This window comes from Engystomops pustulosus, chromosome 9 (assembly GCF_040894005.1).
Source record: "Engystomops pustulosus chromosome 9, aEngPut4.maternal, whole genome shotgun sequence".
Taxonomy (NCBI): domain Eukaryota; kingdom Metazoa; phylum Chordata; class Amphibia; order Anura; family Leptodactylidae; genus Engystomops; species Engystomops pustulosus.
The window spans coordinates 88695055-88722079 of NC_092419.1; the positions used below are offsets into that span (position 1 = coordinate 88695055).

At 40.5% G+C, this 27025-nt stretch overlaps 1 protein-coding gene across 3 annotated transcripts in view; it reads left to right on the forward strand.

The window, feature by feature from the left end:
• TNC (tenascin C) overlaps nucleotides 1-26772 on the forward strand; it is an 86512-nt gene extending 59740 nt beyond the window's left edge. For all 3 annotated transcript variants that reach the window (XM_072125058.1, XM_072125060.1, XM_072125061.1), the window contains 11 exons: nucleotides 965-1087; nucleotides 2390-2533; nucleotides 3818-3937; nucleotides 4029-4172; nucleotides 5746-5876; nucleotides 11761-11893; nucleotides 14765-14916; nucleotides 18774-18870; nucleotides 23873-24034; nucleotides 25963-26126; nucleotides 26553-26772. In XM_072125058.1, coding sequence (XP_071981159.1) covers nucleotides 965-1087; nucleotides 2390-2533; nucleotides 3818-3937; nucleotides 4029-4172; nucleotides 5746-5876; nucleotides 11761-11893; nucleotides 14765-14916; nucleotides 18774-18870; nucleotides 23873-24034; nucleotides 25963-26126; nucleotides 26553-26663 — 1481 coding nt within the window. In that variant the 3' untranslated portion in view covers nucleotides 26664-26772. The remainder of the gene's footprint in view (nucleotides 1-964; nucleotides 1088-2389; nucleotides 2534-3817; nucleotides 3938-4028; nucleotides 4173-5745; nucleotides 5877-11760; nucleotides 11894-14764; nucleotides 14917-18773; nucleotides 18871-23872; nucleotides 24035-25962; nucleotides 26127-26552) is intronic.
• Nucleotides 26773-27025: the final 253 nt, after the last annotated feature.

Below are 27025 nucleotides of genomic sequence, written 5' to 3' on the forward strand. Positions count from 1 at the left end.
ACACACTATTTTTCTTTGTCCTATTGAAGTGATGCCATGGCTGACCAGGTTGCAGGGTGGCGTACACACTATTTTTCTTTGTCCTATTGAAGTGATGCCATAGCTGACCAGGTTGCAGGGTGGCGTACACACTATTTTTCTATGTCCTATTGAAGTGATGCCATGGCTGACCAGGTTGCAGGGTGGCGTACACACTATTTTTCTATGTCCTATTGAAGTGATGCCATGGCTGCCGAGAGCTAATATCGCTGTTACTAGCAGTGTCGGACTGGCCCACCAGAGTACCAGAGGATCCTCCGGTGGGCCCTGGCTCACCCCAATACTGAACCCCAGAAGTTCATAAAAAAACAACACAATTTGAAGGCTGCTAGAGTATATTTCCTGGGGGATAATGAAGAGTGGGACCCGGATTTATTTTCTCTGGTGGGCCTAAGGAAACCCAGTCCGACGCTGGTTACTAGGCATGGGCTATCAATATTACAGGACAGAGTAACCCTTTTATCTCTATATCTTCTATATATTTACAATTTGCATGTAAATATATGATGTTAATGACAGTAATCAGACTATTGCACTTCTCTCACATATCACATATCCTGTAGGACTAATACATTGTGTGTGTTAATATTCTGCTCATGACTCTATGACTTCTCCTAAACCTGAATAAATCTCATGTCTGTGGAACAGCTTAGCAATGCTGAATATATCACACCCTCCAAATGAAGACGTATTAAATGGTCAAATCTTATGAAATATTTATGGGACATTAGCCAACACAGCTACTCCAGTCTAGTAAACATTATTATGCCAATTTTGTCCAATATTATGCAGAGCACAGAACCATATGTCATGTAATTATTAGTCATTAGGAGAAGGTGGGAAGCAGAAGATTTCAGAACATTCCAGAACTGCCCCAGGGAGGCTTAACTATCAGCACTAAGTAGCTCTTCTTATGTCTCCGCAGCCCTGGGGTCTCCAAAAGGACTTTCTTTCGCTGACATTACTGAGAACTCTGCTAAAGTCATCTGGCTAGCACCGAAGATCCGCGTGACCAAATTCCTGATCACTTATATTCCTGTGGCCGGAGGTAAAATATTGTAGATAAAGTCAAATTAAAAACAGTTCAAACGTATATTTGTATGTAGGGGGTTACTATGATAACACCTTTAGTCCTATCTGTGTCAGGATGTTATAGAGCAGAAGTGGTTGAACAGATTGTACATAGTGTCCTATCTGCAGGTAGTATGTTATAGAGCAGGAGGAGCTGAGCAGATTGTACATAGTGTCCTATCTGCAGGTAGTATGTTATAGAGCAGGAGGAGCTGAGAAGATTGTATATAGTGTCCTATCTGCAGGCAGCATGTTATAGAGCAGGAGGAGGTGAGCAGGTTGTACATAGAGTCCTATCTACAGACAATATGTTATAGAGCAGGAGGAGCTGAGCAGATTGTATTAAGTGTCTTATCTGCAGGCAGCACGTTATAGAGCAGGAGGAGCTGTGTAGATTGTATTAAGTGTCTTATCTGCAGGCAGCACGTTATATAGCAGAAGTGGCTTAGAAGATTGTACATAAACAGAATGCTATAGAGCAGTGATGGCGAACCTATGGCACGGGTGCCAGAGGCGGCACTCGGAGCCCTCTCTGTGGGCACCCAGGCCATCACCAGAGAGGACTCCAGGTTTCTTTCTGCAGTCCCAGAGAGCCCAGGGCTTGCTGTGTACAGAGCTATTTTAAAGTGACAGGACTACCTGGGACTACTGGATTTATCATTGTAGCTCCTGCTCTGGCCTTGACAGTTCTTTCTGTCTAGGGGATCCTTGAGGGAAGCTACAATGATCATCCAATTTCTCCTATTTTCTGCTTTATTGGGGTCCTCAGTGAGCTGAATGGCACTTTGTGATAAATAAGTGGGTCTTGGTTGTAGTTTGGGCACTCGGTCTCTAAAAGGTTCGCCATCACTGCTATAGAGCAGGAGCTGAGCAGATTGTATATAGTGCCTATCTAGTATGTTATATAGCAGAAGTAGCTGAGAAGATGGTACATAGTATCCTATCTGCAGGCAGAATGCTATAGAGCAGGTGAAGCTGAACAGATTGAACATAGTATCCTGTCTGCAGGCAATATGTTACATAGCAGATGTGGTCGAGCACATTGCATATAATGTCCTACCTGCAGGCAATATGTTATAGAGCAGGAGGAGCTGTGCAGATTCTACCTAGTGCCCTACCTGCAGGCAGTATGTTGTATAGCGAAGTGGCTTAGCAGATTGTATATTGTGTACTAGTTGCAGGTAGCATGTTATACAGCAGGAGGAGCAGAGCAGATTCTGCAGGCAGTTTTTTCCAGATACTTATACTATATTTTCATGATAAACCTGTTACATTTTAGGTCCCAGCAACACGGTGGAAGTGGATGGTTCTAGAACCACAACTACTTTGGTGAACCTCCTGCCTGGTGTTGAATACCGAGTAAGTCTTGTATCTGTTAAAGGCAGTGAAGAAAGTGCACCAGCCTCTGACACCCTGACAACAGGTATGTATGCTACCATGTGGTGCCCATATACAGGGTCGGCTCCAGGTTACAGAAGGCCCCTCAGTGACAGAGCCTCACGGGGCCTCTTTGCAGTGCTCTCACATGGCGCCATTAAAAATTCAGAAACTAAAACGAGTCTCCTCTTCCCTAAAATATTACCAATCAGCGCCCTCTTTATTTTATATAAAGCCCCACTCACCCCATGGATTCCTTATGTACAGCCTTATGTGCCCCCCCCAGCAGCTCTGGGCCCCAGTATTTGCCCAGGTATGCCCAGTGCTGGCGCCGGCCCTGCCCATACACTTTATATATTATCAATACTCATCAGTGTCATGATGTCTTCCCTGTCCATACTGCTTATTATGATATATTGATGTCCGTTATAGTGAATGGCATCTATACAAATCCCATTCCATTATATTGTATACTTTCCAAAGTGTCATCGATCCACATCTTCAAAGGTCTCTTGAGCAGAGTAAAGGTTTCCATTTACAACAATAGACTGCAGACAGGGACAGTGCAAAATCAATCTGCGGATCATTACAGTCTGTGTCTGCTGGACATTTTGGAAATTTAGTCTGTTTGGTGATCTCTGCATAGCTAAGAAAAGCGAAATGATTATTATTTTAACATTAATATCCACTAGGAGGCAGAACGGTGTGGTCTGAGGGAAAGAGAAGGGGATAGGACCTTAGGTGGGCATGGGGTCTGTCATGTGACAAGGAGGAGACAGCAAATGGGAGGCTGTATGGTATGAGAGGCTCAATACAGAAGACCATTGCAATGCTTAGGTCCCACCCATCGGCAATTAAAGGGGTTGGCCAATAAATTAAAGTATTTGGTAATGTGTGTGTAAGTGTGGAGGGGGGGGGGCAGAATATTATGTAATTTACCGATATACATCTATTATTAGTTTAATAAGACCCATTAGTCAAAAAAAGGAAAGTTATGCGTTGTTTAAAACAATTATCTTTATTTCATTACTTCTCAGTTTTAAGTGATGAAATAAACATAATTGTTTTAAACAACACATAACTTTTCTTTTTTTGACTAATGGGTCTTAGTGAGGCCATTTCTTGGCCTTTTTTGTGATTATCCCTGATGGTGGCCCCATCTATATCCAATTACAACCATTACAATAATTAATGAAAAGAGAAGGATCGTCAGGAAGTATCTAGTGGATAATCTAAGAAGACATCTGATCATCTCAAGTTTTAACAGTTTTCTTCTTATCATGAAATACGTCCTAAAAAGTATTTTAGACAATTGCTATTTCTGTTATAGCGCTCGACAGTCCATCAGGTCTAAGGGCCATTAATGTCACCGATTCTGAAGCCCTGGCACTGTGGAAACCATCATTGGCATCTGTGGATAGTTATGTTCTCTCCTACTCGGCAAAGAATGGTAAGGACCCTTCATTTTCTTACTCAAGATCCCTTTGTTTCATTACTTTTTCCAATTTACTATGATTTGCCATTTCTTCTCCTTGCGGCAGCTCCGGCAGTAGAGGTTACAGTCTCAGGGAACACTGTGGAAAATGATATCATCGGGCTTCAGCCGGCTACTGAATACGTATTGAGGATATACGCTGTTAGAGGAGCACTTAGAAGTCGGGAAATCTCCACTATATTCACTACAGGTATAGTGAAGCTGCAATTACATGTATATGAAGGTCTAGCATAGGGTTTACAGCTGAAAGCTCTCCAGGTAATGTAGATAGTGAATACATCTGTCCCGAGAAGAAGTAATAATATAAATGCTAATGCTAGGTAGGTGTACCAACGCTCTTTATCCGGCATCAAGATGAAAAGGATTATCTATTGTCTAACGGCAGAAGCGAGCTTATACTTGTCACCCAGATCTTGACACCGCGGCTGAGCTCAAGGGCTGCACTCACATAAATTGTAGATGCATAAAACCAGGTGTCACTGACAAAGGTCTGAAGACTAGAAGGTAAAGAATAAAATCATCACTGTCTGACAGATGGCGCTGGGGAAACCTGCAATTCTTTTCTTTCAGACTCAAATGTTGATCTCCAATGTTTGCCTAGATACATATACCGGTAATTATTAATAGCCGTCAGATTAGAAGCCGTAACAAAATAAACAGATACTTAAAGGAGAAAAAGCAACGGCTTGAATGGACATGATCCATCAATATATTTAGCCTTCTGATGTGAGAGCCTGGAGTCTGTCTGTACAGTATGAGTCATTCACACGACCGTTGGGGGAGGTATATACATCCCTCATTGGCCGGCAATGGGTGCACGGAACTGTACGGTGCTTGTCCTATCTTTCCCCGTATTACAGCACAAGCAGCGCTCACCCCTTCTCCTCTCCAGTGCCGCTCATAATAATATATGCACATACGGCATTGAAAAGTTCTTCAAAAAAGATTAGTTTTTAACCCACATTTCCCTCTCAAGAGGCTTTTAGATCTGCTTGTTTTCATAGGGGACAGGGGGCAATTATCACATGCCGGCTTTCATGCACCAGCATATAATGAAGTCCCCGCCCCTAAAGCGCCGATGGATACATGGCCTGACATCATCGGTGGGACGGCTGTGCAGGTGACGCAACAGAATAATGGGGGAGATTTATTAATCTCCCCACTACCCTATTTACTACCCCCCGATTTGTGTCACATGAAAGTCGGCGTGATTGCACCAAAATCCGATTGCATGTGCCAAAAACCCCTGTTAAATGTGACAGAAATAGTCGGGAAACCCGAAGGAAATGAGGTCCGCGGACCCTTAGTAAATGTGCCCCATTAAATTTTCCTAAGATGTGTAACTTTTTGTAGTAGTCTAAATTTCTATAACATCTATAAACCTCAAAGCCAGGGAAGAAAACCAGAATTGGGACCTGGTACCAATGGCCATGATGAGGGGCCTTAGAAGGGGGAGTCTTCTCATTGAACCTTCTACAACCCGGTCAGGTATCACTGTACCAGGTCCAAGTTTGGGAATCTGACCTTAAAAACTGAAATAGGGTTCAATATAATCCTATGAATGAGGCCCACATTAAAAAAAATATGGTACTTAGAATTTGGACTGAATCAAATCTGACAATTGAAATAAATTTTGGGAAATGTCCTTATCACTATACTGAATTTTGAAGTTCTCCTAAACCCATATAAAGACAAGCCATTTGTACATTTTTTTGTAATAAATCTCTACAGGAAAAACTGAAAATTCTCTTTTGGGTTCACAGCCTTGGATGCCCCAAGAGATTTGGCAGCAAGTGAAATTCAGTCAGAATCTGCTTTGATTACATGGAGACCACCAAGATCAATCATCACAGGTTTCTTACTCATCTATGAGTCTGTGGACGGAACAGTCAAGGTAATCGCAACCTACTTCAATCACAGTCATAAATCCAACATGCCCAACCCTTCAATCTCTTGCACTCAGGGCAGGAAAGCCACCAGAGGTGTCTTGTTTCCATTTCCTAAATATGGCAATTTGAAGATGGGTAGGCAGAGGAATTAAGAGTAATAGTCGTCAGCTGAAAGCTATCTATAATCTATGGCCGCTATTATCCTTCTGAAAGGAATTTCTTTGATAAGGTCACCAAGCACTCATTCCAAGGTCAGCATGTCAACTCCATGTCCCATAGCCGAATCTTCATCTTCATAGCAGAAGCTGCACAGTTCTTTTGTTCTTAGTTGATGTCCAGCTGTTTCAAGGATAGTTGGGTCATTTAATGATACTGGTTCTGACGTAGAATATGTCTTATAGTCCAGACTTGCTTATATAATTACTTATTAGTACTTAGAGCTAAAATCACCCAGAATTCCTTGCTGGCTTTATGTCTCTATAGATTTTACACTGTGATAGATCTACACCAGGTAATGTAGTAATATCCTATAGCAGTACAGGTCTTACCTTTGTCTTTATGAGATATTCTGATGTTTGGGAATGATCCACAAGCTCTGGGCTGTGGATGTAGCTGTCATGTTGTTTCAATATCTATATTAAAAAATCCTAAAGTTTTTACAAGGGTTGCAGACAACCTGGGATGGGACCTTCGCTCTAAGGGTGGTGGCACAGGAGGCGTTTTTAGTCCGCTTTTAGGCTACATTCACAGTGCCGCATGGGGGATGTATATATGGCCGATATACGTCCCCCATAGACTACAATGGCCACACGGCGCCCCCTGTGGGAGCGGTATGGTGCAGCACACATGCGGAACCGTACCGCTCTGTACCCGGGAAAAAGATTGGACATGTCCTATCTTTTGCCGTATTACGGCGCCATGCGCCATACATCCTTATGGAGAGGGTCGGCGGTCAGCAGCACTCATCTCCTCCTCTCCCCGCGCGCTGCCGTGTGCCCGCCGTGCTATGGTACGACGGGCAACGGCAGTGTGCATGTAGCCTAAGTCCGGTTTTCCCGATTATCTAAATTAAAAACTAACAAAAACGGAAGAACGCAAAAAGGCATGCGTTTTTTAACAGACTGAAAACACAAGGCTAAAAAAAGGACTAAAAACTGGTTCAAAACGCCACGTGTTCCACCACCCTAAGGGTCTTTTGCAGGAGCATGATTGGACTCCAGAGCAGATAAGTTCTTACTCTCTGTTATCTCTCTATTGGCATCTCTGTTCTTTGCTCCTTTATGTTCTTTAGGGCTTTAGTTACAAGATAAAGAAAAGGCAAAAATATGTCTGGTTTTATGGAAATGTGCTTGAGGCCACAAGACCAAAATGAAATATGACCATTAAATTACACAAGAAAGGACAAGTAACATTCTTAGAATGTGCCAGTTCCTTTTTGTAATGGGGAAATATGTGTATGATTCTTCTGGGTATGGCCAGACAGTGCGGCAACAGTGGGCTACCATCCCCCACCACTCATAGTAGCCAAATACAACATGAGATAGTACCTTCAGTACAGAGAATGTGACCATATCCTTATGTTAAAATAATAGTGTTCAGTAATCAGAAGCACAACTAGAGTATTATTTATATCTTTATAAATTGATGACTTGATAAGGATTATTTATTCAACCACTGGAGTCTCCACTAATATTGGGAATAAATACACAGTACAACACAAGCCAATAGAGCTGCATACATAGATAGATACATAGGGGTACATATACCACGGCTTATACACCTATTGTAGAAGCCCACAAATAATTGCATTTACTTATGGATGGCAGTAGAGTAGGTTGGAGCAAGGGGGAACTGCACACTACCCATAGATACTGTAGATAGATAGATAGATAGATAGATAGATATGAGATAGATAGATAGATATGAGATAGATAGATAGATATGAGATAGATAGATAGATATGAGATAGATAGATAGATATGAGATAGATAGATAGATAGATAGATAGATACATACGAAAAATTGATACATATAGATAGACAGAATAGATTGATAAAATACTATACTGTATATAGATAGATAGATACTATGGAAAGAAAGAATGAAAGAAAATACAAGGATTACAATCTTTGAGAAGCTAATTGCAGCCTGACCTGGTATACAAGCACCATAACACACCATTTCAACCATATTAGAAGGATAATTTAGAAACACTGAAAGGTTAATATGCAAAACATTTTAATTACAAAGTAATTATGAGTGAGAGATGAGAATGAGCCTCTGTCATGGCCACTTAATCATTTGCCTTTTGATCGCTCCTTTTTCAAACTGCAGTGATCTCCTGAATTGTATGTGATAATAACCCAGTAATTAAAATGGTAAAGGAGTAAATGTGTTGTGAATATTTAAGATAACCATGTATATGGCCATATAGTAGGGGATAGCCCTGAAGATAACCATTTATATGGCCATGTAGTAGGGGATAGCCCTGAAGATAACCATTTATATGGCCATATAGTAGGGGATAGCCCTGAAGATAACCATTTATATGGCCATGTAGTAGGGGATAGCCCTGAAGATAACCATTTATATGGCCATGTAGTAGGGGATAGCCCTGAAGATAACCATTTATATGGCCATGTAGTAGGGGATAGCCCTGAAGATAACCATGTATATGGCCATGTAGTAGGGGATAGCCCTGAAGATAACCATGTATATGGCCATGTAGTAGGGCAGTGATGGCTAACCTATGGCACTGGTGCCAGAAGTGGCACTCGGAGCCCTTTCTGTGGGCACTCAGGCCATCACCAGAGATGACTCCAGGTATCTTCCTGCAGTCCCAGACAGCACAAGACTTGCTGTGCAAAGAGGTATTTTAAAGTGACAGCTCTACCTGGGACTATTTTCTGCTATATTGGTGCCTGAGGGTGCTGGTATCAATGAAAACTGTGACAGTGAAGGGAGTATAAATCACAAATTAAATTTCTGTGTTGGCACTTTGCGATAAATAAGTGGGTCTTTGTTGATGTTTGGGCACTCGGTCTCTAAAAGGTTTGCCATCACTGTAGTAGGGGATAGCCCTGAAGATAACCATAAATTAGAAACACTCAATAAACACATACCAGGCTGGGTTTATTCAAGGCCTTTATTTTACAGCATTTGTGTTATTCTTCTTGTACACATACATGGTAATTATGAAAAGTCCTGATGGATAATGTATCCATAGTTAGAGGAAAATACAGTATGAATGCCATTTACACAACCTGATATATTAGTAATGATTTTCAGACAGGACACAGTTTGTGTCGTTAATCTAACTATGTAGCCGTAATGAGAATCGAAATGACTCCTGACATCCTTCCAAAGAAAAGAATTACAGGCAGTCCCCGGGTTACATACAAGATAGGGACTGTAGGTTTGTTCTTGAGTTGAATTTGTATGTAAGTCGGAACTGTATATTTTATCATTGTAATCCCAGCCAGAATTTTTTTGGTCTCTGTGACAATTGGATTTCAAAAGTGTTGGGTTGTCATAAGAATCAATATTAACACTAAAGCTTCATTACAGGCACCATTGATAACTGTTATAGCTGTTTATTGTAGCCTGGGGCTAAAGTACAATAAATTACCAATATCCAGAGGTCCGTTTGTAACTAGGGGTCGTATGTAAGTCGAGTGTTCTTAAGTAGGGGACCGCCTGTATTAGCAGCGCCAACCACAGAAATGGTGCAGTACAGAAATTAAGATTTGAGCAATACCAGACAAAATCTGTAATCGCCCCATTTGTATTTCATAGTTAATGTTCTCCGTTGGCCTTAAAGGGAATCTGTAAAATTCTGCAGTTCTAGCTCTAGACAGGAGGAGCTGAGCCCACTGCTACATAATGTTATGTGAAATTATTAGGTACCGTCTATGTATATTTATGTGCTTCCTGATCAGTTTTTGGAAGTGGCTTTATGGGGATGCTGGGTGCTTCACCCCCTTACTGATCTGATATTAATGACCTATCCTTTGATGGACTCTCAATATTTTGTCTGGAAAACTGCTTTAAAGGGGTTAGCCACTTCTTAATGTGTGTGTATGTTTGGGGGGCAGGATATTAGGGAATTTCCCAATATACATCTATTAACCCCTTAAGGACGCAGGGTTTTTCGGCTCATTTCTCGCTCTCCAACTTCAAAAATCCATAACTTTTTCATTTTTACGTGTACAGACCTGTGTGAGGGCTTAACAAATTTTACTTTCCCGTAATGTTATTTATTTTAACATGCCGTGTACTGCGAAGCTGAAAAAAAATTCCATATGTGGAAAAATTTAAAAAAACGTGCGTCACGTTCTTGTGGGCTCAGTTTTTACGACTTTCACTCCAAATAACACGCCTAATTTATTCTTTGGTTCGGTGCGATCGCGGTGATACCAAATTTATATAGGTTTTATTGTGTTTTAATACATTTTCAAAAATTAAACGAATGTGTACAAAAAAGAAAAAAAAAATTTTGCCATTTTCTGACGCTAATAACTTTTTCATACTTTGGCGCACGGAGATGTGTGAGAGGTCATTTTTTTGCGAAATGAGGCGACGTTTTCATTGCTACCATTTTGAGGTCTGTGCGACATTTTGATCATTTTTTATTTCATTTTTTATGTTATGTAAAAAGGTGTAAAAGTCGCATTTCGGACATTTGGGCGCCATTTCCCGCCTTGGAGGTCACCGCCGCCTGTAACCGTTTTTATATTTTGATAGATCGGGCATTTTGGGACGCGGCAATACCTAATATGTTTGTGATTTTTACTGTTTATTATGTTTTATATCCGTTCTAGGGAAAGGGGGGTGATTTGAACTTTTAATATTTTATTAATTTTTTTTATTTTTTAAACTTTTTTTTTTCTTTTTTTTTTCACTATCTTTTAGACCATCTAGGGTACATTAACCCTAGATGGTCAGATCGCTGCTACCATATACTACAATACTTCTGTATTGCAATATATGGCATTTTTTCAGCACATTCATTACAATGAGCCACTGGCTCATTGTAACGAATCTGCAGCTGCCATATAGCCTCGTGTCAAAAGAAGACACGAGGCTACCATGGCAACCGATCGCCGCCCCCCCGATGACGTTCGGGGGCGTGGCAATCGAAAAAAAGATGGCGGCGCCCACGTACCGTCGTCTTTTGAATGCCGGCGGCAACGGGGGGGTTAATAGCCGCGATCGGTGCTAGCACCGACCGCGGTTATTAGTGGTGGGGGTTTTATGCATTATGCAAAAACCCCCACCTTTGTATGAAGAGGACTCAGCCCGTGAGCCCTCTTCATACATCCCTTATACCTCTGCGCCGTAGAGCTACGGCGCAGAGCGTTAAGGGGTTAATAGTTCTGCTCCACTTACTTGTAATGTAAAGTGAAGCCTCCTGTCCTTTACCTCATCAGCCAGACATTTCTGTCCATGAAATGGCTGCAGAAGGGGGGTCATGTGATCTCTATCTGGCCATGAGCAATTGCCCTGCCAGGACCTTATGATAGGAGTCATGATTAAAAGATCAAGGTCCTGGCAGGTCGATTGTTCATGGACATTTAGAGATCACATGACCCTTGATCTGCAGCCATGTTATGGATAGGAGTGTCTGGCTGATGAGGTAAAAGACATGAGGCTTCGGTGCAGAACATTTAACCGATGTATAGTGGTAATTTACCTAATATCCTGCCCCCACACTTACACACACTTCACACACAAAAACAGGAGGTAAAATGGCCAACCATTTTAACCTAATGTTAGCACAGAATGAATCATGGTCTATAAACAATATGTTCACACTAGTTCCATGTCATAGTAGTATGAGAATAACATGTTCAGAATTATCTTACATTTTTTTGGTCTTTCTCATTGTAGGAAGTAGCTTTGGGACCAGACGCCACCTCTTACAGATTGCTAGATCTCAGTCCCTCTTCGGAATACACAGTGAGGCTCCAGGCATTAAATGGCGACTTCAAGAGCAAATTCATCCAAACTATATTCACAACAAGTAAGGATATCAGTGTTTAATCATCTTCATCTTTCATGACTTTGTTTTTTTTTTTTTAAATAGTTCATGAATGTTACTGTTTTGGGGTTTATGCGGTACAAAATCCAAAATATTGGGGTTCATTGATCATAATCCGTCTTTTTTCCATATGACGAGTCTATTACTAGATACAATGGGGCACATTTACTAAGGATCCGCACACTGCATTTCCGTCGAGTTTCCCGACTATTTCCAATTAGAGCCGCATTTAACAGGGGTTTTTGGTGCACTCGATCCAATTTTGGCACAATCGAGCTGACTTACGTGCAACACAAATCGGGGGGTGGGGGGGGGCGGATTGGTCAGACGATCCGACTGATTGGGACTGATTCTGAGCCTGGTACAGATTGTGTATTGGAACCCAATAACTTTAAAGGTGTTGGCCACTAATATAAAACTTTACCAGGGTAAGCTTAAGACCGTAATAAGGTCACCCATATTACACCTTAGTTGTTTGGTAGCTGATGTATCTCCATGTCTCTCCACCCACTTATATGGGGAGGGGGTTATGGTGGAAGGGGAGTGCAGACACTAGTGAGTGCATGGCCTCCTCCAACAACTGGAAGCCAGCAGGACACTGGATGCCACATGAAGTCCTGCTGGCAGGGGGTCACTTATCCGCGACTACTGGGGAAATTTACCAGGGTAAATATAAGTCATTAATAGGATCACCCATAATATTTGGTAAAGTTTCTCAGTACCTGATGTATCTGCATGTGCCTCCTACCATTGGTATGGGAGCACAGATAGTATTGAGTGTACCGCCATGATATCACAGGAAATCCTGCCGTCAGGCGGTCACTTACCCATGACTACTGGGAAAATTTACCAGGGTAAGTATCACATGGGTGGCCATATTAGGGTCCTATACGTACTGTGGTATCGTTTTTTTTAAGTAACATTGGCAACATTGGATGGGAACCCACAATAAGATAGCGACTGTTTATGTAGCAATTATGTGAGGCCTGTTATTAATTTAGCCTCAATCTTTGTCTGAAAATAGAAATGTATACCAATTCCCTTATTTCTATAACTTATGCCACTTCCCATCATAAATGGTCATAAGTCTTTCGACCCATGAGATGCCACACTTGAAATAAAGTTGCACAATTTTGTACCAAGATGGCGTGCTGCAGAATTTGCTTCTTGATGTCAGAAAAGTGGCATAAATTGATGAGTAAATTTCTCCAATTGTATTTGACCTGAATCAAGAAACCGGTGGATTTTTATCCGAAAGGTAGACAGAGCTGATCGATATAATAAGTGTGGCTAAATTATTTTGCCTTAAAAGCATAACACAAAAAAAATATATAAGTCGTCCTGCTGACAGATCAACACGGCAAGAGCTGTTCCAGCTTCCGCCTCTCTAAATGTCAAGGCTGCATTAAAAGCTTTTCCACCTCCACCTCCTCCGAGCTGAAAAATCAAACCTTTTTCTAAAGAAAAATGTGTACTGCAATGACAGCTGTGATTTACCAATCATTTACCTGTAGACTCCTTTATCCATAAAGCATATTTTACACATATTTTACTGCATATTTATATCCGTAAGAGCTACTATGCCACCGTAATGGGGGAATGTGATCTTTTTGGCACATCGGTCTTTTGGCACATTGATCTTGTAAATAGTTACATACATGATTGGCTAAAATATATACAAAGTCCTATAACTTTGTGTTGTCTGACCTAAGTATGACCCTAAGGGTGCCTAACGTCTCCAGTTATTGAACGGAAAGTCATTCGCATTTGAAAGGAAACATGTGCTTGGAAGGAGTCGAGTGCAGGGAGAGAAGCCAGACTAGTAAGTGCTGGAAGCAGGAGATGTACTACAAAGGGCTGAAGATTAAACAAAGAATGTTTTTGGGCTACTTACCTCGCACTGGCTGGCTGTCAACTGAACAGGATGTGCTCCCAGTGCAGGTGGTTACATTGCACCAAAATCTAAAGCAGGCACATTTTTCTTTTTTAGTCAATCCTGGACAAGAACAACCAAAATTTTCTGATAGGAAGAAAAAATTTTTGGCTAAAGTTATAGAACAGGACTTATGGAATCGGCAGAGGTGCTTTATTCCCCATAGCAAATTATTATTGGCTTTGTTCGGTTTGTGGTCGCACACAGAAGCTGCAGACTCTCGATTCTTTCCTTTCTTACGGCTTACCGAATTTATAGCGGCTATCATCTCTGCCATGTTACAACTGGAATCCCTTTGTTTTCCATCACATATGAATTAGATTTTCTGAATGAGACATTGGAGCCAGAGGAAAAGAAAGGATTTAAGAAATTGAATATCTTGTGATCAAAATTCCTAATGCTTAATAATAGTAACCTTACCGAGAAATGTATTTTATTGTTTATATACATAAGATTAGAGTTATTCAACGTGGAAGGGTTAGGGCAGACTTCAAAGGAAATCTACCGCCAGGATGAAGGATTGGACACCAAGCACACTGACGTACTGGTGTGTGCTGCCTCTGGCAGGATTTGCTCTTCTTTTAGTTTCTTATGCCCTGATTTTGACAAAAAAGGCTTTTAAAATTATGCAAATTAGCCTGAGGGGCTCCAGACTCCATAGGTGTTAATGGAGACTTGAGCCCCTACATGATTTTTTAATGCCTTTTTTTCTTACAAACTGGGGCATAGGAGGCTTAAAGAAGAGCAGATCCTGCCTGAGGAAAGATATCTTACAAAATGACAGTGCAAAGTTGTCTTATTATAGACTGGAACATTGGAAAGCGCCTATTTGGCATTTAAGAATGGGGCATCCTTTAATTAAACTAGAAATCCTCAGCTCTACAAAGATTTAACCCTTTCTTCCTTTCTTTCTCTTCTAGCTGGACTTCTGTACACCTTCCCTAGAGACTGTTCTCAAGCCATTCTGAATGGAGAGACAGAATCCGGAATGTACACTATTTATGTAAATGGTGACCAGGCACAACCCGTGGAAGTATTCTGTGACATGAATGTGGATGGAGGAGGATGGATTGTAAGTATCCACTATTACTAAAACCTGCTGTACATTTACAAGGCCAAACAACAGAAAACAGACCGGTTGAAATTGATCCTCTTAATGTTTTCTATTGTAATTCTGCTATTATGGTTCCCACTCGGGAATATCATTGGCCATTTAAATGGCTTTGAGTTTATGAGGTTTGGATAATAATACCATTAGATAAGAATACAAATCACTGATGGATCTTCTCTGTGACCCAATGTGTGGTCTAATCATGACATTCATGAGCCATCCTCATGATAGGGGTAATGTATCATCATTGGGTGCTTCATGCTCCCATGATGCGTCTAATATGCCAAGAAGTTCTGGCCTCTTGGTATATCAGGTGCATGATTGTGAAATTGGATGAATTATATGTCAGCACCTGCCTGGAATTCTGCTATAGCATTTAGAAGGAAAGCAAATACCATAGTGTACCTGTCCCATCCCGGCCCTCCATCCCCACTCCCTGCCCATTTAGCGTTAAAGGAATCCTGCCATCAGAAATCTACCTATTAAGGTAGATCTGATCGTAGGTTGCTAGTAACGATCTAAACCCTAATCTAGCTTTAGTGAATACTAAAATACTTTGTACACTAAACTTTATCTAGCTAGTATACTAATTATTGACAGAGGCTACTGGGATGTAGAATAGCCTCTTCGGGTTGTGGGAGCAAAGTCTACTCCACTCCCCAGTAGTGTCCTGAATGCCCTCAGCGCGCACCCTCACTCTTCTGTTCTGGTGCAGCTCCTTAGGTGCTCTGAGCATGCCCAGAGCACTGACAGGTTATGTGCTCGTGCTCGGAAACCGAAGGTAATGCCTATGCACAGAGCAGTGATGGAGCCTATTCTTCCTTTCTTTCTTCCCTCCATCTTCTCCTTCTAAATTTCCCTCCCTTCCTTCTTTTACTTTTATTGCTCCATGTCTTCTATATAATCCATATCACTGATGAATTTACCACGTTACAATCTTCCTCTTGAAGGTTGCTTCTTGCCTAACTGTTGGAGTGAAGAGAGTAACACCTGCAAATCTTATATAACTCATCTCATAGAATAATAACAAAAGAACAAAAAAATTACACCAAATGATATTATTTTATTCAAGATTTTCCAGGTAAACATATTTATGAGGATTTCCCGTGCCTACTGCAGACACAACATATATTCCAGAATACTTATAGCAGAATATACATGAAATAAATTATTAAAAAGGATTAAAATAATAAGAGGTTATTCTTAGGGTAAATTGTCACGGTTCCATTCAGGGAACTCTGAACCCAATGATCTGTTCCGGACTTCTGGGTTTCAGCCGACCTGTTACCGATTCAACTTCAGATCGGCTTAGAGAACGACCGTAGCCTGATAGCCCTCATACTATAGGTCAGATATGGGGGACTTTTCTAGTTTTTATGTTTAAGAATTAGAAGTCATAGAACTCTTATCCTAATTACTCAATAACATGTCCCTATAGTACACAGGCACAGGCACATCTATTATCTACTAGAGTAGTATAACACCTGTTGTAGAAACCAGAGGTATGGGGATTCTTAGAAAAATGCTGAAAATTTGTCCAGCACTATAATGGCCGGCTCACATGTCAGACTAAGCTTATAGGATGCATGTCATACATGCCTGGCCTGAAAGGTAGTAAAATCATACGCTGACATTTCACAAGCAAAGTCAGATGTGATAGTGTCTGCAAATACATGAAGATACAGTACTTAAAGAATGTCTCCCATCAGATATACTGATAGTGGAGTCTTATAACCTACCTGATCATAGCTTTTTCGTCTTTATTACAATGTTTTTAATTGAATCCTAGAACAGGGCCATAAAAATATGTATACGAGTCTGAGGCAGTCAGGCCTACATCATCTGTGCTCCTCCTGGCTCTGAGGGCATTTATTCATACCTTTATTGTTAGTATAGCTGGGTCTCGCCCTACGATCATTCAGACCGCCAGTGACATCAGCTGGAAGTCTTAAGATTCTTGCGCTTGTGCAACTGCATGACCCCGTGCAAGTAATGTCCGATCAAGATTTTCACACTTCCGGCTGATAATTCCATTATTTCTATAGCGCACACAGATTACGCAGCGCTGCACAGAGCGTGCCAAATCAGTCCCTGTCCCCAATGAGGCTCATAATCGAATCAACCTACCAGTATGTTTTGGAGTGTGGGAAGAAACTCACGAAAACACGGAGAGAACATACAAACTCTGTATTTTGACCCTGGGACTTGAATCCAGGTCCCCAGCTCAGCAATGCTGTAGTGCTAACCACTAAGCCACTGTGCTGCTGTCTGAATGATCACAGGGCAGGACTCATCTATATTAACAATAAAGGGGGCATGAATAAATTATCATCCCAGAGCCAGGAGGTACTCAGATGATGTAAGCCTCCGGCTCATTTACATATTTTATAAAAGTTGTTTTACAAAAATGGCCCTGTTCTAGGATTTATTAAAAACTTTGCAATAATAACAAAGAAGAAAAAGCTATGAATAGGTACATTATAAGACTCCACCATCAGTAATCTATTATCTACCTATTTTCCAACTATCTATCCATCCGTCTGACTGTTCATCTGATATCTATATATTCATCTACCTACTTACCCACAGTATCTATCTATCTATTTTATATCTATCTATCTGTCTATCTATCTATTGTATATCTATCTGTCTATATCTATCTATCTATCTATCTATCTATCTATCTATCTATCTATCTATCTATCTATCTATCTATCTATCTATTTTATATCTATCTGTCTATCTATCTGTCTATATCTATCTGTCTATCTATCTATCTATCTATCTATCTATCTATCTATCTATCTGTCTATATCTATCTATCTATCTTATATCTATGTGTCTATCTATCTGTCTATATCTATCTATCTTATATCTATCTGTCTATCTATCTGTCTATATCTATCTGTCTATATCTATCTGTCTATCTATCTATCTATCTATCTATCTATCTATCTATCTATCTATCTATCTATCTATCTATCTATCTATCTATTTTATATCTATCTGTCTATATCTATCTATCTATCTATCTATCTACCTGTCTATCTATCTATCTATCTGTCTGTCTATCCTTACTTAAACTTACATTAATATCTCCTTACATTACTGTTCTTCCTAATGTAATGCAGCATGTGGTCAGCAGCTGGGAAACTTAGAAAGTAATGAAAACTTCAAAGAATGAAAATCCATAATTAAACCAAGCAAATTCATGCTTATCTCTGACACTTCCCTGGGCAGCCATCAGCTTAACTGACTCCAGGTGACTATTCATGACAATATCAGAATATTATAAAATTACATCATCCAATGCAGATTTGATTGGGAAATTTCTGTTTCTGAAGATCTATTGACAATCAGTAAATCTTGTGATGTCCATTTGCTGGGACTGTAGTGATCAGTAGTAATCTAAGAGCGAGTTTGGAAGCAAGTTTTGCTCTAGCGCCTCCAGAGGAGATTTGAAGAATTACACAGTGTCAATGAGCCAAACGTGTTTTATATGAATATACTATTCAGACATCTCCTAAGTTTCGATTTCACATTTTGACACAGAAAACTTCTATTTAAAGGCAAAGTATCTTGGATCTTCTCTTTTAAACTGAGTTTAATCTATCTTTATTATCTGCAAGTATCTGCTGATGGGACTATGGGGGGGGGGGGGGGGAATAGTCACAATTCCTGCGCACATGCCAAAAATTACAGCTTAAAAAACACATCCAACTCATATATTTATATGTAGAACTTGTACAAAGTGCAATTTGGAAAATTCAATAGTTAAAAAAAAAAATTGTCTCACAGTATTTTGTTCAACCCTGCAGGTGTTTTTGAGAAGAACTGATGGCTCTGAAGACTTCTACAAAAATTGGAGAACTTACAGTGCTGGATTTGGAGATCCCAAAAATGAATTTTTCTTAGGTAAGTAAGCCAATCCAAACACTGATATTTTTCTATCTGTGTCCAATAAATAAAAGGGAAACTATAAAAGAATTTGAAGTGAGAAATAATTCATATGACGGGAGATTAGTATAAAAATAATGCCATAGTTTATGCAGATTTTGTCTAAATATTGATGCAGTTTATGCATTTTAATGAGAATCAAAAAATTTGTAAAAGCTAAAAATGCATAAAGAACACAGGGGGAATTTATCACTGCTTCTACACCAGTTTCTGACGTAGAAAATTCTGAAATAATCACAATTTCTTGCACTGCAAGACATGGCGGTTCATATTGTGGCTACGCCAAATCCACGCCGGGGGGGGAAACCACGGCTCTTATCATACATCGCTGCATGAGCGCCATCATATGATAAATCCCCTCCAATGTGTTCAGTAAAATGAAGTGTTGAAACAAAGTTCACCTAAAAAGCATACTGTATATACTTGAGTATAAGCCGACCCAAGTATAAGCCAAAGCCCCTAATTTTATCACAAAAACCTGGGAAAACCTATTGACTCGAGTATAAGCCGAGGGTGGGAAATGCATTGGTCACAGCCTCCCCAGTATATAGCCTGCCGGACCTTGCATATTAGTATATAGCCAGCACCTGTCCCCACTATATACCCTGCCAGCTCATATCCCCCAGTATATAGCCACCCCCCTGCCCCGGTATATAGCCAGCCCTCTGCGCCAGTATATAGCCAGCAGCGGGGGAAGCCAGAAAGGTGAGTTTTGATATATTTTTTTACTCAAGTATAAGCCGAGTTTGGGTTTTCAGCACATTTTTTGTGCTGAAAAACTAGGCTTATACTCGAGTATATATGGTATTTTATCTACGTCAGTATAAAACCATAATAAAAAGTATCACTACAAGGCTTAAAGGACACCTGTCATCAGGTCTGTGTCACTAGTCCTGTCACCTCTTCCTGTTGGAGCAGCTCACAAGGATCCATCACAGCCTTTATCTAGTTATTTCATACATTAATCATTGTAAAATCATCTTTTCTTTATCATATAAATGAGGCTGGTCACATGGTCAGAGGCAGTGATGTCACCCCTGTGCCCCCTCCCCTCTCCTCCCCCTGCTCATGTCTGTGTGTAATGTATAGTAAAGCATTGCTGGTGTGTGTGCTGCATCTGCTGACATGCTGCATCCTCCTAATATACAGGTGAGAGACACAGACATCAGCTACACATGAATCTGACATGTTCTGCTGTAACATGGCTGCCTGGAGCTGCTGTATCTCTCCTATACACACACACATGCACACACAGGCTGCAGTGGGCTTGGCCACCAGCACCAGGAAGCACATCATTATACAGCCTCACATCATTACACAGGCTGTCAGTCATGCACTGGGGGTGTGGCTGTGCCTCCCACTCATGAATAGAGTGGACAGCTTGAATATGCTAATGCTTCATTGGACATTTCACAGGTCATTTGCATACAGCTTTAGGACCTCATTGCTTAGGTTTACAGGCATGTAGAGGGACAATGAAGGGATAGAGGCAATGCTCTCTAATGGTAGTTTATGAAAATATATTTAGTTTAGGGGGGTTATTTTGCATGACGGGTTCTCTTTAATGTCAAAAGAATATTTATGTTGCTAGTTATCTCACAACACATTTATATGGGGTTTTTGTTGTGTGTTCACTTGAATATGGTATATAATATATACTATTCTTAGTATTATGCATTGCAATATTAATGTAAGAGCTTTAAAATGTTTTTGTGTACCAGCTCCATTTATTACAGAATTAAAGAATATATAGAGCGACTTATTTATTGAAATGTCAGTTATTTTTGTACATTGCAGTCTACTGGGTGGTCCTATAACACATTACTTACATCCTTACATGTTTATTAGACTATGTATAATCTACTCAGCTGCTCCCGCTCTATAACATGCTGCCTGCAGCAAGAACACTAAGTACAATCTACTTGGCTCCTTCTGCTCTATAACATGCTGCCTGCAGCTAGAACACTTTGTACAATCTACTTGTCTCTTTCTGCTCTATAACATGCTGCCTGCAGCTAGAACACTATGTACAATCTACTTGGCTCCTTCTACTCTATAACTTGCTGCCTGCAGCTAGAACACTATTTACAATCTGCTCAGCTCATCCTGCTCTAAAGCATGTTGCCTGCAGATAGGACACTGTTTACAATCTGCTCAGCTCATCCTGCTCTAAAGCATGTTGCCTGCAGATAGGACACTATTTACAATCTGCTCAGCTCATCCTGCTCTAAAGCATGTTGCCTGCAGATAGGACACTATGTACAATCTGCTTGGCCCCTCCTGCTCTATACCTTGCTGCCTACAGATAGGACACTATGTACAATAAGCTCATCCCCTCCAGTTCTATTAAATGCTGCCTGCAGATAGGAAACTATGCACAATCTTCTCAGTTCCTCCTGCTCTATAACATGCTGCCAGCAGATAGGACACTATGTACAATCTGTTCAGCTCTTTCTGCTCTATAACATGCTGCCTGCAGATAGGACACTACGTAGAATCTATTCCTCCTGCTCTATAACATGCTGCCCGATAATACAAGGGCATGTTTAACGGTTCCCTTTAAAGCCTCTTTTCATTCTGAAACATAAAAAAAACATCTAAAACATGTATAAAACAAATTACACCACCTACTTGTCTTCACTTATTACTGTTCAAATGTGAACCATGGAGTAATTCAGGATCTACAACACAAAGACATACATTAGAGCTGCGGGGTTCTAGTACTGAGCACAAAATAACAGCTTAGTATAGTATGGATTTTTTTTTTTTCTAGTTTGAAATGTGCTATTTTGTTGAACAGTATCAGGCAAGCAATTAACTTCAGCAGCAGCAAATGATGTTTTGTGGGGGGAAAAAAAAACAACAGAAAAAAAAACAAGTCATTATTTCCCTGCCATTATCGTACAGAACAGTAATAACGCCAGATTATCCCGTTAAATTGATTCATTCTGTTCAAATTATTTTTAAAAAAAAAAAAAAAAAGCAAAATGAAAGCCAATTTAACAGCTAAAAACAAGAATTACATGCACTAACACACAGTTAAGAAATCATTAGCAAAGCTCATGGGTTATGAATAATGTTCTAAACCAGTAACTGTTTAACAGGCGGAGAGAGGAAAAAAAAATCATTATTGACAATTTTTTCTTGCATGTCATTGACTTCACATGGTCTCCAGATACCTGCACTGCTGACCAGTGACTAATCCAGTTATTATTGTAGTAATATCGCTCCGTAAGATGGAAACCTGCCATCAAAATCCATTATGATAAACCAGGGACACTTACTCATAGATCCAGGCACCGTGACTGTGGTAATCCTCTTCCTTCCTTCTAAAAATCAACTTTTAAAATGATGAGACTGAAGAGATCCTGGGGGTGTTACCACAGATTCTCTATGCTGCAGCTTCACAGACTGTTACACTGTGCAGGCACCCTTCCCTCTCCCTCTGCCTGCAGTAATATCACGGTGTAATATCATGTGATCTAGCACACAGTGCGAGGGAGGAAGTGCTCCTGCACAGTGTAATAGCCTGTAAAGCTGAAGCACGGAGAGGCTCTGATAACACCCTCAAAAGGCCTTCAGCTCAAAGATATAAAAATAAAAGTTGATTTTAGTATGAAAATGGCAATGGATAACAAATATCACAATGCCTGGATCTATGAGTAAGTGTCCCTGGTTTATCATGATGGATTTTGATTGTAGATTTCTTTTAAAGGGGTTTTCCCACAAATTAAAGTTAGGCCCTATCCACAGGATAGGGCCTAATTTGCTGATCATTGGGGGTCTCAGCGCTGAGACCCCCACAGATCACGAGAACGAGGGACCTGTTGGACCCCTTGTCGCTCTGTCAGACAAATGGAGCAGACGGTCACTCATGACCGTTCTGCCCCATTAATCTCTATAGAGCTGACGGAGATCGCCAAGCGCTGCACTGAGCAATTTACACCAGCTCCATAGAGATTAATGGAGCCGAACGGTCATGAGCAGCCGTCTGTTCCATTAGTCTGACAGAGCCCGACGGACCACTCATTTTCGCAATCTGCGGGGGTCTCAGCACTGAGACCCCCACTGATCAGCAAGTTAGGCTCTATCCAGTGGATAAGGCCTAACTTTAATTTGTGGGAAAACCCCTTTAAAGTAGTATGCAGTTTACCAAACTCTTCAGGTGCCACTTATTGTGTGAAAAACAAAGAAACAAAAAAAAAAAGGATTAAAAAAATCATGCTTCTCCCTTCAGGCCCTGCACCATGAATGATACAATGAATAAGCTTTGACTGGAGTGTTCCTTTAAGCCCAGTTCACATTTTTGGCTAACGCAAGCCAAAAAAAATCTATTGGAATGCGCATAGTACTTATGATATAATGATTTTTGTGATGAAAGTCTGAATGCAAGTCTGAACTGGGGCTAACAGAACTTTCAGAACAGAATTTTCTAAACTACTTGTAAGAGTTTCCGATGAAAAACCCTGGTTATTAATGTAAGATTCCCCCCCCCCCTCCCGTTCCTTACACATAGGTGTTTAGATGGCAGCTATATCTCCTGACTCCCTCATACACGTAGGCAATTGGCTTAACAAATGGATCAGGGAGTTGAACTCCAACTTGCCGAATTCTTGTAGCCCATCAGGGGATGTTATACACCATAGATGGTCGACCAACCTAAAAATTGGAAGATGCCGGTAATTTTCATCTGTTGTGAATGGGGGCTTAAATCTCATCTAGGATTTATCTGATAGAACCAACGGTCTACGATATTGTTAAAATTAAAGGAACTGAGCTGCAATACCGGAGGCAACCAATGAGTGGTGCTACTTCTAAAACTGTTATGTTCAAACCCAATGTTATAGTCCTGGAAAACCATTTTAAATAATAAGAAACTGTGTGCTTTATTCAGAGAAATTAAAAAGATTGTGTATTCTTAATATATCCGATGACTAAAGTAAAAATCTATCATTTATAGGTCTGGAGAATTTGCACAAAATTACATCCCAGGGACAGTATGAGCTGCGCGTTGACCTGAGAGATCTGGGTGAAACTGCCTATGCTGTTTACGATAAATTTGGAGTTGGCGATTCCAGGAGTCGTTACAGGCTTAAGGTTGATGGGTACTCTGGTACAGCAGGTAGGTGTTCATTCGATTTACATCATATATAACATAACTTATCCTATATAGCATGATTAGATTTGTTATAATGCAGATTGCAGATGTCTTCTTTGGGGGCCTTTGGGGGTCACTAAGGATGTCATTTTTATCTGGTGACAAGTTCCAGTAGCCTATGCTATGCTGATTTTATGCCTATGTCTATGTCAGCATTCTGAATCATTTCAGTAGCTTTTATATAAGTTTATTTCACATTACCTGGCTCCCTGCTAACAGTGTGTGGTGAGTCCAGGGATGGGGAGGAGAGGAAGCTGCAGCAATCTACGTGGCTGTTTGTTCTCCTCAAGCATTCTTCCTCTACTCCACAACATCCCCCACCCTCCCTTCGTTCTCAATGCATGTGACAGGATGAGGGTGAAGGAGAGTGAACTGAGAAAGGCACACACAGGCTGCAGCTGACACCCCCCAGGGACTCACCACATGCTGCTGGCAGGGAGCCTGGTAAAATGAAATAAAATTTATAAAGTACTGATATGATTCAGAATGCTGACAAAGGCATAGGCTATTGGAACCTTTCACCTGCTACAATTGACATTCCTGGTGACTCATTCACTTTAAGTGAAACTTCTTCACCCCATATATCCACCTTACAGAAATTTCTATTGATAATACAATAAATCTTTTGTTGGGATTCCAAGGCTTCAAAGGGTTAATTCCATTAATGGGAAAATGGTGGAATAGACGACGACAGATGGCAACTCAAGCCATCAATTCCTGTTAAAATAAATGGAGATGTTTCTATGAACTTTTTCAGCCGCTATTACTTTATCTCTACAGCACATATTCTGGTGGCGCTTATAATGGGCACATGTTTGAGTAAGCTGAGCTATTAATCATATTTATTCATCGCTTCCAGTATAACATGGGTTTAACACATACACACTCATTTTTTACCTACTGTAATTAGATATTTAATTACCTGCTCAATTATCATTAAGAAGATATTGTTCAATACAAATGTGATGGAAATAGTACATTTTTTATTTAAAATGCTCCAAAAAACTTTAACAGGGTAAGTGTGCAACCCTTATAGGGTCACCCATAGTATGCTTCCCTGTTAAAGTTGTGCCAGGAGACGTGAGTCACGTGACACCCTGATAAGAGTTACTTCCTGTGATGTCCCATGTCCTGCTGCTTTGTATTCATAGGAATTTGTCCTGCTGCTGGCTTCTAACAGATGGATGCATTACCATTTGCATGCCCCCCTCCTTTATAATTACTCCCATACTTCCATATCAGTTGTTGGAGTATCCTCCAAAGGACATCTGCGCCTCCAATCACTGATATTGGAGGGGTTATGATGGAGAAGGCCTCCTTCATCCACCAGAAGTCACAGGAAGTCCTTAGCCCTGCTGTTCGGTGGATCACTTAACCTGGGGCTCCTGGCAAATTTTACAATGTTGAGTATAATATGGGTGGCCCTATTAGGGTCTAAACTTTCTCAGTTAACATTTAGTATAAGTGGCAAACACATTTAATTGGGTTGACTAAGGGTGTTTTCAACACCTGAAACGCGCAGGCCAGTATCCTACTGTATTTGCAAGGTGATGCTTGGAATTTTATACTTTTAACTTCTGACAAAATGTCGAAAAAAAAAGTGATTGGAAACAGAAAAAAATTCCTCAGTGCTGGAGTGAATCGTTTTTTTCTTATAACTAGCATAAAAACAGGCCATGAAGTCCCATAATACGGTGTCCAAAAAACATAATTACAGCCATGACTCCCATTCACTTCTAGGTTGACTCTTACTGATCAGACCATTAGCTTACAGAAATGCTGGCAATGATAATTTTAGAACAACCCCCTCTATAAGAAAATGTTTGTTCTGGTATCTATGAACACCCGTAGATGATGACTGGTTACATCCCTTCCATCCTTTACCATTCTAGGAGATTCAATGACTTACCACAATGGACGTCCATTTTCCACATTTGACAAGGACAACGATTCTGCCATCACCAACTGTGCTCTGTCTTATAAAGGAGCTTTCTGGTACAAGAATTGTCACAGAGTAAACCTCATGGGCAGATACGGGGACAGCAGCCACAGTCAGGTAAGTCAGAAGCTTTTCAATATGTGATTTCTTATAAGTCTTTAATATGGCCTTGGCTTGGCTTACATCCTAGGTCAAGTTGCAAGGCTTATTCCATAAACTTCTTAACTAAAGAAGCATGCAGTACATGACACAGTTGTAAATGTTGGCATCATTATAGGGAAATATGCAAATATGCCTCTTTTAGCTGCTTTGAAAAGCAGCCCCCTCAACACCATGCATGACTTACAAGACGCCTAAGAACATGATTGGCATTGCCAGGCATGGAGATACTCAAAGGTCCAAGCCACGACCTGTGGGGCAGAGTTACAATCAAGTGCTGGCCCTCTATATTGGTATTGACAATATGTATTCCACATACATATAAATAAAGAGATGTGTTCTTTGTATTATCTGTAATAACATACTTTGGTTTATTTCTTCTAGGGAGTCAACTGGTTCCATTGGAAGGGTCATGAACACTCCCTCGAGTTTGCAGAAATGAAAATAAGGCCTGCCAGTTTCAGAAATCTTGAAGGAAGACGAAAGAGATCATAAAGACTAATATATTATAATAAAGAATAGAAGAAAAGGTGGGGAGACTGACGTCAATAGCAAATTACACCAGCCAGTCTACACCTCCTCCTATAAAACTTAACCCCCCCCCCCCACCCCCCCCCCAAAAAAAGAAGTGTCTTAAAGAAATACCGCAGTGTCTTAAGTATGTCATTGCTTCAAGGTGTTTTGTGGTCTATACAACACCAAAGACTTTGTGATGCAGCTAAGCATGCTTATAGCATCCCCCCTCTAATGATACAGAAAAAGGGAAAAATGGGAGGGAACATTCACAGGAAGAATGAAAACACAAAATATGAAATGTACAGTGGTAGACTAGAAATTGTCACATGTCAGACAAAGCT